Consider the following 18,660-nt stretch of genomic DNA (forward strand, 5'->3'; position numbering starts at 1 on the left):
TGCCAGGGCTTGCCACCGATTGCAAATCTCACCCAACCTGCAAAACTAAAGATTTTGAAACCAACCGTTCACGCATCAGAGAGAATGGGAACTGCAGATGCTGGAGAATCCGAGATAACAAGGTGTGGAGCTGGATGAACGCAGCAGGCCAAGCAGCATCAGAGGAGCACAAAAGCTGACATTTTGGGCGTAGATGATGAAGGGTCTTGGCCCGAAACGTCAGCTTTTGTGCTCCTGAGATGCTGTTTGGCCCGCTGTGTTCGTCCAATGCCACACTTTGTTATCTCATTCACCCATCAGTGCCAGTCCTACCCAATAGCCTCCACTATATCCGCCCACTGTGTTCTTTCACTGCAGTTCATTGATGGTCCGTCTCCAGAGCACAGAAACAGAAATCTTCTTCCTAAATGGATCTGGTCCCATTTGCCAGCGTTTGGCCTCTATCCCTCCAAAAGGGATTGGTACAGTTAGGCAACAAAGTATGAAGCTGGATGAACACAGCAGGCCAAGCAGCATCTCAGGAGCACAAACGCTGAAGATAGGTGGAGAGGAGAGTATAGGTGGGGAGGTAGGGAGGGGGTAGATCAGTCCAGGGAAGATGGACAGGTCAAGGAGGTGGGATGAGGTTAGTAGGTAGGAGATGGAGGTGCAGCTTGAGGTGGGAGGAAGGGATAGGTGAGAGGAAGAACAGGTCAGGGAGGCAGAGACAGGCTGGGCTGGTTTTGGGATGCGGGGAGGGGGAGGGGTTGAGCTGGGCTGGTTTTGGGATGCGGTGGGGGAAGGGGAGATTTTGAAGCTTGTGAAGTCCACATTGATACCATTGGGCTGCAAGGTTCCCAAGCGGAATATGAGTTGCTGTTCTTGCAACCTTCGGGTGGCATCATTGTGGCACTGCAGGAGGCCCATGATGGACATGTCGTGGAATGGGAGGGGGAGTTAAAATGGTTCGCGACTGGGAGGTGCAGTTGTTTGTTGCGAACCGAGCTGAGGTGTTCTGCAAAGCAGTCCCCAAGCCTCCGCTTGGTTTCCCCAATGTAGAGGAAGCCACATCGGCTACAATGGATACAGTATAACACGTGGGCAGATGTGCAGGTGATCATCTGCTTAATATGGATAGTCATCTTGGGGCCTGGGATAGGGGTGAGGGAGGAGGTGTGGGGGCAGGTGTAGCACTTCCTGCGGTTGCAGGGGAAGGTGCCGGGTGTGCTGGGGTTGGAGAGGAGTGTGGAGCGGACAAGGGAGTCGCGGAGAGAGTGGTCTCTCCGGAAAGCAGACAAGGGTGAGGATGGAAAAATGGCTTGGGTGGTGGGGTCGGATTGGAGATGTAGATTATAGTTAGGCAGTTGTTTATGACTGTTGCACACTTGATGGGCTGAAGAGTCAGTTTCTATGCTGTATTTCCCCATGACTACTATGTACATGGTACACGATTTGCCATTGTGTCAGTCGTGAAGGAAATGAATGTTAGAAATGGTGCCAAAACATGCTGTTTTAATGTAGATGGTGCCAGGGCTTTTGAACATTGAGGTGATGGTCTAGTGATACTGTTGTGAACTGTTAATGCGGAAACTTGGCTAATGTTCCAGGGATAACAAAGTGTGAAGCTGGATGAACACAGCAGGCCAAGCAGCATCTCAGGAGCACAAAAGCTGATGTTTCAGGCCTGGACCCTTCATCAGAGTCTAGGCCCGAAACGTCAGCTTTTGTGCTCCCAAGATGCTGCTTGGCCTGCTGTGTTCATCCAGCTTTACACTTTGTTATCTTGGATTCTCCAGCATCTGCAGTTCCTATTATCACTAATGTTCCAGGGACCTGGGTTTGCAGATGGGGGGATTTGAATTCACCAGACTTTCGATTCCTGATGTTCATTGATAAGCATGAAACCATTGCTGGTTGTCAGAAAAATCCCATCTGGTTCACTAGTGCTCTTCAGGGAAGCAGATCTGCCGTCCTTACGTGGTCTGGCCGACATGTTAACTCCAGGCTTACGAGTAATGTGGTTGACTCTCACCTGCCATTCAGTTGTAACAACACTACAACATCTCAGAGAAATGAAACCAGACAGACCACTCCCACATGAACTGCGATGATTCATAGGTGGCAGCTCACCACCTTCAAGGATCACAAGAGACAGCAGTAAATATTGGCCTCGCCAGCAACACCCATGTCCCATGAATGAATAAAAATTAAACCTTGTGACCTTAAAAAGTGAATATCATTGAAGATGGTAGACCTTGGCCAATGGCTTTAAACGTTAGGATGATTTGTTTCAGTGCAGTGCTCAGCAAATTGCAAACTGGGAATGAAATAAAGACAATTGACATTCATCCTTCACCTGTTGGGTACAAGAATTGTCAACAAATTCTCCAAAAACCTTCACTGGACATTGACTAATTCTGATTTTCACAACAGAACACAGCTGCACCAATAGCCCGAGGCGGTGGGGGGGGGGGGGGGGGGGGAGGTGGGGGTAGAAAAATAAAGGGAAAAGAAAATCTGATTATCTTGGACTCTAACAGCTCAGCTGTTTGAAAAAATTTGTAAGGCCTATTCTTATCCCATGTTCCCTCTAACTTTATCACCATGTACTCATTTATCCAATGCCCTGTTGAACATTTATAGGATGGCTTCCTGTTCCTGACCAACTGTCACGTTAAACAAGGGCTAGAAAAAGTCCTGGCATCATCCATGCTAACAGATTTGTAGTGAAGTGTGTTCTGGTTTTAATCAGATGAAGTAATAGAAAATTTTATTCTATTGCTATTTCACAAGAACATTTTTTTTAAATTGTCAACTATGACAAAGGAAAAATATAAACAGGATCAGAATCACTTGAGGTGGAGGGGATAGAAAAATCAAAACGAAGCCTAGAAAGTTAGTGATCAAGTTGAATCTAAGTCCAGCAGGCTGTCAAAGGAGTGCATACACTAATGTTTGAGCCTTCATTGAGCTTTGCTGGAACACTGCAGCAGGCCTGAGATAGAGTTGGAGAGCAGGATCTTGTACTGAAATCTGAAACGACCAGGGGTTTAGCAGTCACGATTGCAGCCTGAGTGGTCACCTCGTCTCTATTCATCTCATCAACAGGGAGCAGTGCATCAAACAGACCGCCCAAATGCAAACCTAGGGACTTCTTTGCAGAAGAAATCTGCTTAGAAACATGAGTGAACCATCAGTCACTTGTTTCAATAAACAGCCCTCAACAATTCTAAAGGCAGCTCACCGGAGTTCAAATGTTAACCCCACTTCCCTCTGCCCAAATGCTGCCAGCCCTGCTGAGTTTCTCCAGCAATTTGGTTTTGTTTCAAATTTCCAGCAGCTGCAGTTCTTTGTTTCATTATAATCACTGTGCTCTTGTTAACAGCCTGCTGCAGTGAAGCTAAACAAGCTGAATGAACAGCACCTCATTCTAGAGGTCAAGTCCCTCCATTCTGATATTTCTTTCCTCAGTCAATATCTCATTTCAGATATTTTGTGTTTGGCCAGATGATCTGCATTGGATCTGTAGAGCAGGAGTAGATTTAAAAGCAGAGTTATAGTGGAGTTTGATGAAAGGAAGTCAACAGGAACAGAGAGACCGTGGTATGTATATTCATTGATCCTTGAAGGCAACAGAACAGGTAAATAGAAAGGGTGTCAAGACAGCATATGGGATTGTTTAAAATTGGCTAAGTATTGAATGTAAAAGCAAGAAAAGGTTGTAATGAAGCTGTATACAATGCTAACTAGACCACAGTGGAGTGCTGGGTACAGTTGTGGTTACCACATTACAATGCAATTACATACTTTCTATAGAACATAGAACAGTACGGGCCCCTCGGCCCACAAATGTTGTGCCAAACTTTTATCCTAAACTTAAGATCTAACCTCCACTGTTACCTTATACTATAATCCATATGCCTATTTAATAGCTGAATAAATGCCCCTAATGAGGCCAACTCCACTACCCTCTCCAGCAATGCATTCTACACCCCTACTGCTCTGAGTAAAGAACCTACTTCTGATGTCTCCCTGCTAACTACCTCCACTTACTTTAAAAGTACGAGCCCTCATAATAGCTACCTCCACCCTAGGAAAAGATCTCTGGCTATCCACTATCTATACCTCTGATCATTTTGTACACCTCTATCAAGTCGTATCTCATCCTTCATCATTCTAAAGAGAAAGCCCAAGCTCTCTTAACCTTTCCTCGTAAGGCCTTCCCTCCATTCCAGGCAACATCCTGGTAAGTTTCCGCTGTGCCTTTTCCAAAGTTTCCACATCTTTCCTGTAACATGGCAACCAGAACTGGGCACAATACTCCAAATATGGCCAAACCAGGCCTTTGAATAGCTGGAGCATAGCTTAGTGGCTCTTGAACTCAATCCCTCTATTAATGAAAGCTAACACACCATACACCTTAACAACTCTATCCACCTGGGTGGGGGCAACTTTCAGAGAACTGTGGACATGAATCCCAAGATCCCTCTGTTCCTCCACACTACCAAGTTTGTTAACCCTATATTTTGCTTTCAAAATTTGTCCTTACAAAATGAATCACCTCACTTTTCAGGGTTAAACTCCATCTGCCACTTCTCAGCCCAGCTCTGCATCTTAACAAGATAACAAAAGCTGACGTTTTGGGCCTAGATCTCTGATGAAGGGTCTAGGCCTGAAACGTCAGCTTTTGTGCTCCTGGGCCTGCTGTGTTCATCCAGCTCCACACTTGGTTATCTTGGATTCTCCAGCATCTGCAGTTCTCATTAATCACCTCTGCATCCTATCAATCTCCCTTTGAAACCTAGAACAGCCCTCCGCACCATGCGCAACTCAACCCACCTTCATATCAGCCATGAACTCTAGTCCACCCTGCCACTCCTACATCCAAGTAATTTACAAAAAGCACAAATACAAGAGGACCCAGAACTGATCCTTAAGGTGCACCACTCATAACCGAGCACCATGTTGAATATTTTCTGTCCACTATAGAGTGCAGGAGAGATTCATCAAGTAGTTGCATGGGCTGCAGTGGCTCAGCTATAAGACTAGGTAGGCTGAGGGTGTTCTCTTCAGAAGGCGGCTAAAAGTTGGGCTCTGTTTTAAAAACAGCTGTTTAAAAACAGTTTTGTGGCATTGTCTGGATAGATAGAGGAAAGTTCGAGTCAGTTTTGTATGTGAACAAGTTTAAAGAATTTAAGGATAAACAATTTTCACCCAGAGGGTGGTGGTTATCTGGAATTCCCTGCTTATGGGTAGTAGAGGCAGGAACCCTCAATACACAAACAACTGGATCAGAAATAGCAAGAATGGCAAATGGTGAAGTCGGAGACAACACAGCATAGAGCTGGATGAACTCAGCAGGCCAGGCAGCAAAGGAGCAGGAAGGCTGACATCAATATCAGTTTTTACAGTGGACAAAAACAGCAGCTCAAGAACAAATTCATATTTTGAAAACTGCTTGGGTCTAGGCCTGAAAGATCAGCCTTCCTGTTGCTGGGCCTGCTGTGTTCATCCAGCTCTACACCTTGTCATTGCAGATCACGGAGTTAGTGTTGAAGGTCTTAGACAACAAAAAGTGTGGAATGAATGTCTGGGACCTGGTCAAGTGTATTCTTGGACTTTGTGGGGAGTTTAGGGCAGAAATTTCAGGGGCCTTGTGGAAATACTTGTTTCATTTATAAATATGGGTGAGGTGCTGACCAGCTGGATTGGCATATGTGCCTTAACTAGGCGGCAAGGAGAAACCTGGGAACTACAGACCTGAAACTAACTTCAGTAGCAGTGAAGTTGTGGGAAGTAACTCAAAAGATGGATTTACATGCATTTGGAGAAGCAAGGAATTATTGGATGTAGACAGCATATTTGTGTGATGATTAAGAATAAAATTATTTCAGTTGATAAAGTAACCAAGATTGATGGCAGAGCCAAGGAGACATGGACAAGGTTTGTGGGGTAGACTAATTAGTCAATTAGATCAAATGGGAGTCAGGGGGCCTTGTCACTACAAGTGAAAATTGATTTGATGGTAGAAGACAGGTAGAGTGTGGGGTTGTTTGAGTCTCAACCTGTGACCAGTGGTGTTCCACAGGAATCATGAGGTCCACTTATGTTTAAACATAGAAACTTGTTTCTTGAAGGGTCTAGGCCAAAACATCAACTTTCCTGCTCCCGATTCTGCTTTATCTGCTGTGTCCATCCAGCTCTACACCTTGTTATCTCAGATTCTCCAGCATCTGCAGTTCTAACTATCTAGGAAACATTGTTATCAAGTTTGAAGATGACAAAGAATATGGTAGAGTGGACAGTGAAGGTGGTTATCTAAGATTACAAAGATGTTAATCAAAAGGGTCAATGGGCCAAGAAATGAAAGCTGGCATTTTGTTTAGCCAAGTGAGGATTCCATTTGGTGAAACATTAAATGCCTTTGTCAGTGTTTTAGAATGAGACCTAGGGCTTTGTGTACTTGGATAAAAAGTTAGTTAAGACATTTACTATGTTTACCTTCATTCTCAGACCTTTGAATTTGGAGTTGGACTTACGTTGGGGGTGTACAGCACATTGAGGCCTGTGTTCACTTCTGGTGACCCTGTTTATAGAAAGAATAAGCTGAGGAGGGTTCAGAAGTAGTTTCAGGAAAGGGAATTAAAATAGAGGCTGGAGCATTGACTTGAGGTTTATAAAGTGAGACAGTTAGACAGGGTGAATGGCAGGTGTCTTGAGGAGGTGGGGGATTTCCAGACTGGAGGCATCTTATGAGGTTAGATATTTTAATAAGGCTGAAGCAATTGAGTGGTTCATGTGTGGAATGGACTATTACAGGAAGTGGGGACTGTGGCTATGTTTTAAGACACTAGAAACAAGCACACAAATCAGAGTGTTTTGTCTGCACCTGGCCCACATCCCTCCAGATGACTTGTTTAATTTGGGATTACACTCAGCATGAACTGGTTGGACCAAAGGGTCTGGCTCTGTGATAAATGTTCGATAGCCAGCACAGACAAAGTGTGCTTTTAAAAAACAAACAGGCTGTGGTTAGAAACCTACATTGGCTAAAGTTAGCCATAGTGGGGTTCAGTTAGTGTTCAAAAGTTTAATGTTACTCAAGTTAACCAATTTTAGTATTATAAAACTATGTGAAACCCAATAAAAGTGATTGAAGTGCAGACTAAACTTTCTGATCCACAATGTTATGCATATTGGCTACTTTATTTTAAGTTTATTCTTTACATTAAATTTTGACTGCAGCTTAGTCTCACTTTCTGATGACTTTAGCCAAAGTAACAGCAAGGACAAAGAACACCATGGCAGATATCACAGCAATGCCAGGAACAGTAGCAAGCATCAAGTCTGTAGAAGGAAAAGGAATTACATTAGTTTCTGCCAAAACTATTGTTTTTTGCTTCTTTAAACACTGGCAATGTTTAGAGGAAGACAAAGTTCAGCTAAAGAACCAAGACATTATCAGCCAAGAAACCTTAAAGATTGTCAAACTAACCAGTTTCAGACACTGGATTGTATCAGGAAATTAAAATGAAATTAATCCAGGACCCACAGGCTAGTGGCCAAGAATCATGGATTTAAATCCTACCATAAACAGTTGACATTGGAATTTTAGATCTTGAACAAACTCAAATGTAGCTTAAAAATGTTTAATGATGCTCTTTATGACATCTAACCTTAAAGTGGTCTAGCCCATGAGAATCCAGATCCAAACAACCAACCTTGGCTGAATATAGCCCTCAACGCAATGAGCTGCCCTAGCAAGCAATTCCCAAGGGAGGTCACCCACCATGATTGTGACCAGATGGTGTCCAGAGTATGATCTGCTTGCTTAAAGTGAAGTGCACTTCAGAGGGGCACCTGGAGACAATGATAAGTGTCTATGCATTGAGGGACCACAGCCTCCCATTTTGACCATAAAGGCCATAAATGGGATGAGTGGAAGGCCATTTGGCCCATTGAGTTCACTGCCAATTAATCATGGCTGATGGGCATTTCACCTGCATTCTCCCGATAGCTCTTGATTCCTTGTGGGATCAAGAATTAATCAATCTCTGCCTTGAAGGCATTTAACATCCTGGCCTCCACTGTGCTCTGTAGCAATTCCACAGGCCCACCACTCTGGTTGAAGAAATGTCTCCTCATTTCCATTTTGAATTTACCCCCTTGAATTCTAAGGCTGTGCCCACAGTTCCTAATCTCCCCACCTAACCGAAAGGACATCTCAGCACCCACCCTTTCTAAGCCATGCATCATCTTCTAAGTTTCTATTATATCTCCCCTCAACCTTCTAAAAGAAGAAGAGTGAAGATAATCCCAGGATTCCTAGCTGTTCATTGTACGTTAAACCTACCATTCCAGGGATCATCTGAGAATCTCTCCTGGACATGCTCCAGTGCCAGTATATCCTTCCTGAGGTGTGGGGCCCAAAATTGGCTGCAGTATTCTAAGTGGGGCCTAATTAGACCTTTTTAAAGTCTCAGAAGTAAATCACCGCTTTTTTTATTCCAACCTTTAAAGGCAGAAACATTACATTCGCTTTCTTAATCAGACTCTACTTGCAAGTTAACCTTTAAAGAATCCTGGACCAACACTCCCAGATCCCCTTGTACTTCTGCTTCATGAATTCTCACCATGTGGTATTTAGTATGCCTGTATTTCCACTCCTCGCCCCCCCCCCCCCCCCCCCCCCTCCTCGCCCCCCCCCCCCGAAAGAGTGCAAAACCTTGCATTTGCTCATGTTGAATTTCAGCCATTTCCTGGACTACTCTCCTAAACTGTAAATCTTCCTGCAGCTTCCCCACCTCCTCAGTACTACCTGCCTGTCCACCTATCTTCATATCAGCAAATTTCAGAATGCCCCTAGTCCCTTCATCCAGATCATTAATATACAGGTAAACAGCTGTGGCCCCACTGAACCCTGCAGGACACCAATTGCCATTCTGAAGAGAGCCTGTTATTCCAACTTTGCCTTCTGTCAGACAGCTAATGCTCAATCCAAGCCAGTAGCTCACCTCAAACACCATGGGCCGTCACCTTGCTCAGCAGCCTCCTGTGAGACACCATATCAAAGGCCTTTTGGTAGTCTAGATAGATAACATCTACTGGGTTTCCCTGGTCTAACATACTTGTTACCTCTTCAAAGAATTCTAACAGGTTTGTCAGACCTGACCTCCCCTTACTAAATCCATGCTGACTTGTTCTAACCTGGCCCTGAACTTCTAGGAATTTAGAAGTCTCATCCTTGGCAGTGGATTCTAGAATTTTAACCTCTGAGGTTAAGCTAATCAGCCTATAAAATTTTTTCCATCTTTTGTCTTGATCCTTTCTTAAAAGGGTTACAACAGCAATTTTCCAATCATCTAGGACTTGGCCAGACTCTAGTGACTTTGAAAGATCACAACCAAAGCCTCCGCTATTTCTTCAGCCACCTCCCTCAGAACTCTGATATAGCCCATTGGGGCCAGGAGATTTATCAATTTTTAGACCTTTTACCTTTTCTAGCACTAGTGATGCCTGCCATACACTCACTGCCCCCTGACTCCGATTGTTGGGTTGCTACTCCTGTCTTCCACTGAAGACTGGAAAAGTTTGGGGGATCGTGGTCAAAGAGAAGGATTTAAGAGTGACTTTTGGCTAATGTCACTACTTCAGGCATTGACTATGAGAAACAGAATTCTGTCTTTTGGCATGAGATTCTATTAACCTGTACAACAAATGCTGGATTCAACTAGAAGCTCAGAGTATCCTTAAGTGATGACTAAACTCTGAGGCATACTTTTATCCTAGATGTGCAGAACTTACTAGGTTTGCCAACTTTGTATACATTTGTCCCAGAATGAGTCCAATGAATAGGTCCATAGGTCAATAGGCTTTCATATTGAGTATTAGCATCTCTTTTGGCTTTCATGGATGGTAGGCCAGCACAGTCCTGAAGGTAATTACACAGTATTAGATTAATATTGCTTAACAGTTACATTGCTGAAGGGTGGGTAAATTTCAGTTTTATGTTTAACAGTTTGACAAACTTACAATCATGCAAGGCTCCAGGCTGCTGACCGCACAAATTTCAGTTCTGCAATGTAAGAAAACAACTGGATGTTTCACAAATCGAAACATCTGCACACTGAAGTTTGCCATGGTCTCATTTCCAATTTGATTGTGATACTGCACAGTGTCATCAACAGGGCATCTAGCAAACAGAAGCAAGATTATGATCAGTGGATTAAGTACAGTTTGTTAGCATGCTTTACAGGGCCAACATTGTCCATTCCATGAATGGAGTAATAAGGACTAGTTTAGAGATAAAATGCTGCCTTCTAACAGTTAGAAACTAGTTGGTCAAAATTTCAGTGGGCAATTTAAACTGCAAAAGCCAACATTTGGCCATTTGCTTTCTGCTGGGTCCAGATCTGAAAGTTGCTGCTCAGCCTAGTGTTCATCCAGGTCACCACCTTGTGACCATCAAAACTGGTTTTCCTTTTAAGGAATGGATTATGCAAGTACAATAATCTATTTAGATTGAGCCAGGCAGAGTGGCCCAGAGTCCACTCCAACCTCCTGATCAACATCCCACTCAGACTCATGCCTGCCTTGTCCCTAGACACTACAGGGACATTTGGCAGGCCAATCCACCAAACCTGCATATCTTTGCACTCAGGAAACCCACAGGACATGGAAATTCCACTGGCACACCAGTCACCCAAGGCTGGAATCGAACCCAGGTCCCTGGTGCTGTGACAACAGCATTAACCACAGACACTAAACACAGGGGATTGGAACACCCAAATGCATTTCTAATCCACCACCTTAGCCATTTTGCCACAATTTGTGCTGGTCATAATTGGATCTAAATGAAAACACTTGTAAAATAAGTGCTAAGTTGCAAGTTCAGCTGTATTTAAGATTAGAAAGATCCTTACCCTGATTAGGTCAGAAGTCTGACTGAGATGAGCATAGTTAGCCTTTTGTAATATTGCAAAGGGTGAAGATGACAAATTGTGCACCCAAGTCTAGAAGTAGAGGAGTCTTACTTTAAGTAGATAAAAGAACACCAGAAAGCTGCACAAATATTTGGGGGGTTCCTAGTGCATCACTCAAAATTGGTTAATATCCAAGTTTAGCAAATTGGAATGTAAAGCCACTACAGTCCTAAGCAGACTAAAGCTACTCAAACTGATGTCAGCCAAGAGGGAAAATAAATTGCTGTTAGTCATTCATAGTAACCACTGATCTGGGAATTGAACCATGCTCTTGGCTTCACTGAAATCAGTTGTCCAGCACCTAGAGCTAACTGACTACCCCTATCCCCCCCACTGCAAAACAAGGAAAAAAGCACTGAAAATTCTTGGTGGGGGGGTGGTTTGACACAACAATCTTGGTCAATAGGATTAGTGTGATCTTGAGCATGTCACCCATTCCTCCTAGCCTTCAAATTTGTGGCTCTCAGAAGAGATCAAGGGTCAGTTAAAATATTGACAGTCAAGATCAGCAAGGAAAGTCAGACTTGTTAGGTAACATTTAATCTTTGGACTAATTCTCCCCCCAAATCAGCTATGATCTCATGATAGATCAAACTGAAGCTGTATACTGCTTTTAATGCAGATCAATTACAGACTTTGGCTCTCTTTTCAGAAAAAAGAAAGTGTCTGGACCTGTTACCTAACATGGAGAAATCAGCATTAGTGAAGTGTTAGGAAATTCATGGGATCAGACCAAAACCCCTTGACACTAATATACATCCCAGAGAACTCAAGTGGCCTAGAAATTGAAAAGATGACCAATGCATCCACAAGGTTCCAGGCATTGGGCCAGTTCTGTGGCTTGATGTAAATAGAATGAATGAGAAACTTGAAGGGTTCAGAAAAGATTTAAATGTTGGTGGGAGTGGCTGAATAAGCTGCAGTTGCTATTTTCCTCTGGAAGATGCCAAGGGCTAAGTCTATGAAATCTAAAATAATGAGCAACATGGACAGGGTAAACAGACAGTCTTTTCCTCCAGGATAGAGAGTCCAAAACTAGATGGACTTGATTTAAAGGGAGAGATGGAAGATTTAAGTGGGACTTAAGGGACAGCTGTTTCATGCAGAGGGTGGTGAACATATGGAATTAGCTACCAGGTGCAGGAGATGGTACGTTCAACCTTTAAAATGGATGAATATGGTGATATGTTGGCAAATGGGACTACATTCATTTATGATATCTGGTTGTCATGGATAAGTTGAACCAAAGAGGGTCTGTTTTCATTCTGTATAACTCTAGGAGTCTAGAAAAAAGGAGACAAGAAAAATAGGGGAATTATAGACTAGTTAGTCTGACATCAGTGGGGAAATGCTGGTAGCCATATTACAATCAGATTGGGAAGCAGGATCAGGTAGTTGATATGGACTGAAAGGGAAATCATGCTTGAACTGATTAACTAGTAGCACTAGCGAGAGCTGGTGTATATTTCTTACTTGGGCTCTCAAAGGTCCCACATGAGATCACCAAACTACAGTATGTGGAATTAGGATAGTGTCTTGTCATTGATTCCTATCAATTTAAGTAGAATAAAAAGGTTTTAGCAGCTGACAGTTAGTATGGCACAAGAATCAGTGCTTAGACCACACCTATTCAGTCAATTGAGAAACAATTTATAGCTTTGTCTTGGGTAGACAGGTGAGCTGTGAGGAGGATGCAGAAATAAGGAAAGTGGGTAAATACAAAACAAATGAAGTACATGGAGATAAGTGTGGTGTTATCCTTTTAACTAGGAAGGAAAGTGGCAAATGTTTGCCAGGCAATTGATTGGGAAAGGAGGTACAATGAGACCTGGTGTCTTGTATGCCAGTCATGGAAAGGCAGCATACAGGTGCTGATAGTAATTCTATGTTGGCATTCATAATGAAGGGTCAGAGTACAGGATCAGTGGTTTCTTGCTGAAAATCTGTATATAGTGCCTTGGATGAGATCAAGGAAATATTGATTACAGTTTTAGTTTCTTACAGGGGGTTGGAGGTAGGGAGGGAAGATGATTGGCATGCAGGAGTTTAACTACACCAATTCAACAAGTGGAAGAACTAGTAAGGATGCACTAGGCAGTTTCTATCTACACTATGCACTACAGAAGTTCAAAGACCCCCCATTCCAAACCCACAACCACCGCCATCTAAAAAAGGGACAAGGGCAGATACATGGGAAGACTAAATTCCTCTCTAGGCCACTCACCATCCTGAGTTGGAAATGTTGCATTCCTTCACTGTTGCTGGATCAAAATCCTGGAATTCCCTCTTAATGGCATTGGAGTCAACCCATAGCAGGAGAACTGCAGTGGTTCAAGCCACCACCAGCTACAAGGAGCAACAGGGACAGGCAATAAACATGCCCAGCCCACATCCCAAAAAGAGGAAGAAGTTTAGGATTACATGGAGAGGGGCATGGAGGAAAGAAAGTCTCAAATCCATCATCTAACTGGTTTAGACAGGGTAAATGCAGGAAGCACATTTGGTGCCTGGGGTGCCAACAACCAGGAGCCAAAGGATAGAAGATAGACCATTTCAGACAGTTAGTTCTTCACCCAGGCCAGAAAGCCTGTAGAAATCACAAAAGTAGGGATGAAAACATTGAATGTTTAAGTTAGATATGGTTGTTAGGCTAAAGAAACCACCTGTACAGATTAAGCAGGAACATGGATGAAGTCAGATGATCAGCTATGATCATTGAGTGGAGGAGCATGCTTGAGAGGACTGTATCACCTCATTGAATATAATCACATTCTCAACCATTTGACCACAACCTCAATTAAAGAATTCCAGTTTAAAACTACACAACCCTACAATGATACAGCATGAATATTTGAAATAAGTGCCCAGCCTTATGTTAAGACACTGCCATTTGAACTTAATACTTACCCCTTCTTAATGAGGTAATACTGGGGCAAGTCATCTGGATTTTTTGTTGGTGTAGCCCAGCAATCATTAATAGTCAAATCGAAAAAGTTATTTTCTCCTGGTTCAATTTTCACACTGATGTACAGCCTCTCTGTCCAAGGAAGAACTGGCAGTTCCACATAAGCACTTTCATACTTTGAGCTCTTGTATAGGGCCATTGATACAGTGACCACTCCTTCTTGCACATGTAAGACTGCAATCCTGAAGAAACCACAGACTGGTTAATTTCAAAATCATTTCCACTAGAAAGTTAGGCATTATGAAATTAGCCAGTGCAGTAATACCCCAACATGGAAGACCAAATTGATGCATCTTCAGAAACTGCAAACTAATCCCTCCATAATATTGGGATTCAGATTCCTAAAATTACTTCAAAATATGTTACCCACACTGGATTTCTACTACAGCAGAAGCCATAAAACTAGGAGCCTTCAGAAAGAGTTGATTGTATTACAGATCATTAGTGGGGAAAATTGGAGCATCTTGACCTGAGTTGTGCCCACATCTACACCAGCTTTAAAAGTGAATTGGGCTCAAGCTTCATACTCTGTATTCATGCTACTAAAAACTAGCATATACCAAAACCACCAATAAAAATAGATAACCCTTTAACAGAAAGCATAAAGAAACTTGCGTTGTTTTTGGCTGTATTGGGAAATCAAGTCGCACTTTTCTTTCACGAATGTATACACAAGTGAAGTCAATTGACTCTGAAGGAAGTCTGGTGATAATTCCAGTCAGGTGTCTGGTCTGCAAGCCATTCATGTACATGATGTGTGTAGCATTACTCTGAAAGTGAACAAAATTTCATTAGAAACTACAAGCTGAACTGTTTTGTTCCAGACTTGTATGGGAAATGGAAATTAGCAGACAGAAAGCTCATTTCCTTAATGGAATGGTGATCTTACTGCAAGATCAGTACAGTTTACTTCAAGAGAGTGTTAACTGAATACAATTGGATAATGCTAGTGCTGCAAGTGACATCATATTAATGCCTCAAAAAATTTGAGGCACACTTTTATATTTAGAGCCTCTTGGTTCCTACTACCAGGATGGTTAACCATCATCTGCTATGCCATATTTATGCCACTAACTCTGTCCAGGTGACTACACACATGCTACCTCACTCCAACTCTGCCATCTCATTACCACAGCATCTTTTAACCAACCACTAATCTGTCTACCAGCATCATTTTGGTGATTCTATACTGACAAGACCAGTCTTTGATACTGTCATAAGCCTCAAACCTAACTAGTTCAAAAAGTCAATTTTTGGCCATGAGCAATTTGATAAGATATGTTGCCTTTTGTCATGAGTTAAGTGGTGGTTTTTGTCTTCACTAGGAAGAGAAGAAGAATTCAGCATTCAGAGCTTGGGAGATAAAGCCCAATTAAATGCTGTTAAATTTAGGCTTAAATTCTGTAAGATCTGTACAGTTTGCAAAAGTGTTAGTATGAGTCAATGGGATTTGTTCCAATTACTGTCAATTTTGCAAATTGCAAGTCAATTGATTCCATTTTGGAAACAAAAGCTTCAGTCTTAATCCATTTTCTCAAATTCTTAACTATTATTTCCCCATTCCATGGGCTGTTAAGGAGGTCATATAAACTGAAGTCAACTTCAGGGAAAGGCATCTTCATTCATACTTAAAAAAGGTATTTAAAACAGTTTAATTTCATTGATTTGTATCAACATGAATTTGTATCCAAGTGCACAATTCTGAATTTTGCTTAAAAAAAATGTTAGAGCTTTGAAGTGAAACAAACTAAGTTCCTAATGCCATCAGAGATAATGGGAACTGCAGATGCTGGAGAATTCCAAGACAACAAAATGTGAGGCTGGATGGACACAGCAGGCCAAGCAGCATCCCAGGAGCACAAAAGTCGACGCCTCGGGCCTAGACCCATCAGAGCCATCATTGTTTACAGCTGGCTACTGATCAACTAAACTACAATTCCTATGGGAATCTGCCTAATTACAGGCAAAACAAAATAGTTGCCCTGCAGCTCAGGAAACTGCTCAAGACCAATCCTGCCAAGAATAAAGTTGGCTTAAATGTTTACTTTTCTTCAGTTAAGTCCTTACCATTACAACAGTACCACAGTTGGAATAATTATGATGTATTGTGATAGCATAGTATTCTTCTCCATTTATAGTTTCTCTTGTAGCTTTGCAGGGACCCTCAAACAACTGCACAGATTCCTGTGTTACATTTTTCCAGTCAAAGTATTCTTTTGAGACCAACACTTTTATGTAGGTCTGCTCACAGATCACTTCCATTTTTATATCTGGAGAGAGGAGAAATTGCAAATAAATAGTCTCTTCCTATTGAGAAGGAAATTTTTTTTAAAAAAGTCAAAATTACTCATCTTAACCTATTGTGACCTTCCACTCTGAAGCAGGAACACCAATACATTTTTGCAAGTATAACCATTAACCTCCAGTTATTAGAAGATGAAGTTGGTATGGAGAGAGATTTAGGAGGAATTTCAGAATGCTAATAATTGAAAAACAGTCACCAATAGTAGCTACATTTAAAATAATCAAGACCAGGACTAACAGGTAGCATGCCAGTGAGAGATGCAGCAAAAAGAAATTGCCAAGAGATTTTGTTCACCAGAAAAGCAATATGTTTAACAAGACAACCCAAATTAGTACATAGCTGGTTTGTTTGCTTGCATGTAAAAGAGTAGGAAGCCAGCCAAGAATGCATTAGAATAAGTCAGCCTTATGGGTAAGCAACACTATGGAAATTGGTTTCCTAGTGATGAGAAGAGTCTTAGAGTGCCTGCTGGCGACTTAGTAATGAACTACATCACTCCCCTAGACCAAAGGGTTAGGAAGTTACTGAGAAAAAGACTGGTTAAGCTTCAGTTGCCAGAGAAGGAAAATGATTGCCAGCTCATTGCTTGGTTGGAGTAAGTTACTTTGTTGATTCATTCCTCCAACATGGGGGCAGAAGGGTGTCTAGTATTAGTTCAGACAAAGAAGTTGAAAGTAATAGTTGTGCATTGAAAATTAGGTCATTTCTGGGCAATATTACCATGAGGTAGCACAATGAGAAACAAGCAGTAGTGAAGGTTAGCTAGAAAAGAAAGTCTTTGGCAGATGTGATAACTATTGGAAAACAATTGATTCCAGAGTGAATAAAGACCCAAGCTAGGCAAGGTCAGTCCCAGCCACCTGGGCAAGGAGAGCACCATTGGAGGAGAAAAGCTTGCATTTCCTACCAGCTTAACAGAGGGACTATTTACCTTCATTACCAGTAAAAAACCATTAAAATGTTTTCATTTTTGCTACTGAAAATCAGACCAAACATTGAGAGAAGCTGAGAGCTGAAAGCTAGTAATCAGAAAAATGAGAACACTCAGCCTAGCGACTACTCAGCTTAAGAGCAAATAGTTTTACCTTCACATGTTGGTCCTTTGAGCCCATGTATACAGTTGCATTGAGCAACATCATCTACAAGAGTGCAGATCCCTTCATTCTTACACAGATTGGGATCACAACCTGTCAGACACAGTCAACACAAATTCAGAGTTTAACATTCACATTACTTCACTGTTGCCAAAGTCAATAAACACTCGAGCAAGTGAGAACAATGAGTTACTAAAAGAGGCAATATTTGTATCAATATCCAAGGGGACCATTTGGATTCTGTCAATCTCAAGTCAATTACTGGGGAACTTATGCTCCAGAGGGAAGTTAATTAATTGGTTAGTAGCCAAGAATGGAAGCAGATATAGTCTGTAAAACTAAACAAAAACCACACCTGACTTGAAGTGCTTCCTTTTAGTTCATTAAAAAATCTACAGTTTATTTTCAAACCATTTAAGTACTAAAAGAAAACATGTTTTAGTTTAAATGACTAAAGCAATACACTTTACACCTATCATTTTGGGGAGTACAAATGTGGCTTTACCACAGGCCCTAGAGGAAAACATATGGCAAGTACAAAATAGATTGCTAGAGGATCATTTTAGCAAAATTCTTAATACAATAGAAATAGGGGATTGAAAGATACAAGTTCATTGCTACCTACGTCGTCTTTTTAAAAAATACTATTTCCAGTGATATGAATAACGTGATAGGTGTGTTACTAGGTTTCTTCGCGGCTTACCCACTTACTGGAAAGGAAAGATCAGTGGTCACTACCAGGTTTCTACGAGGAAAATTAGCTACTCGAAAGAAGTTACTCACTCATTGACATACTTACCAGACCCGTAGATCGTAATGAAAGCTCCACAAAATAACAGCGTTAACACCTTGAACAGCGCCTGTAAAAACACATAAAACATCATCTTGTGATCTGTTTGATCACTAACTAGGAGACTATACTTAAAACATACACCGTGTCCGTGCACGCTCATACACACCATTTATGTATCTCTCCCTCAGCAACTACTCTAGCACAGATCAAAGGAATTTCAAGATTTTCTTTGCGGGTTAGTGGGAGGGGCCACAGATAAAGATATTTGTCTCAGCTGTTCTATTCTCCTTTCAGGAAGACGGTTGGTTCGATTTAATCAATTCGCGATTTCAAACCAACCACGAAAATCCAAACCTCTTTAGGAAATTGAAAGGTGGAGACGTCGTTGTAATTAACGTTCACAGGCTGATCTTGAACTGCTAACGGTTTAGAAGAGATAGGGACCCAGTTGTTACAATCTATGCATTCAGTTGACAAGGTAGCTACCCGGAATCGAGAGTCAAAGATCTTGTCCAGTTGTGTCACCAGAGTCTTACCCAGTT

The 18,660-nt window shown here is 42.0% G+C and overlaps 1 protein-coding gene across 1 annotated transcript; it reads right to left on the reverse strand.

The window, feature by feature from the left end:
* Positions 1-7,231: 7,231 nt before the first annotated feature.
* LOC125459922 (alpha-tectorin-like) lies at positions 7,232-18,308 on the reverse strand. Its single transcript, XM_048546911.1, has 9 exons — positions 18,285-18,308; positions 18,125-18,185; positions 17,317-17,418; positions 15,994-16,196; positions 14,542-14,696; positions 13,869-14,108; positions 10,012-10,171; positions 9,784-9,910; positions 7,232-7,326 (listed from the first exon to the last, which is right to left on the reverse strand). Exons 1-9 carry the CDS (start codon positions 18,285-18,287, stop codon positions 7,232-7,234), a joined length of 1,146 nt encoding a protein of 381 aa, XP_048402868.1. The 5' UTR covers positions 18,288-18,308.
* Positions 18,309-18,660: the final 352 nt, after the last annotated feature.

The sequence above is a fragment of the Stegostoma tigrinum genome, chromosome 16 (genome assembly GCF_030684315.1).
Source record: "Stegostoma tigrinum isolate sSteTig4 chromosome 16, sSteTig4.hap1, whole genome shotgun sequence".
NCBI classification, from domain to species: domain Eukaryota; kingdom Metazoa; phylum Chordata; class Chondrichthyes; order Orectolobiformes; family Stegostomatidae; genus Stegostoma; species Stegostoma tigrinum.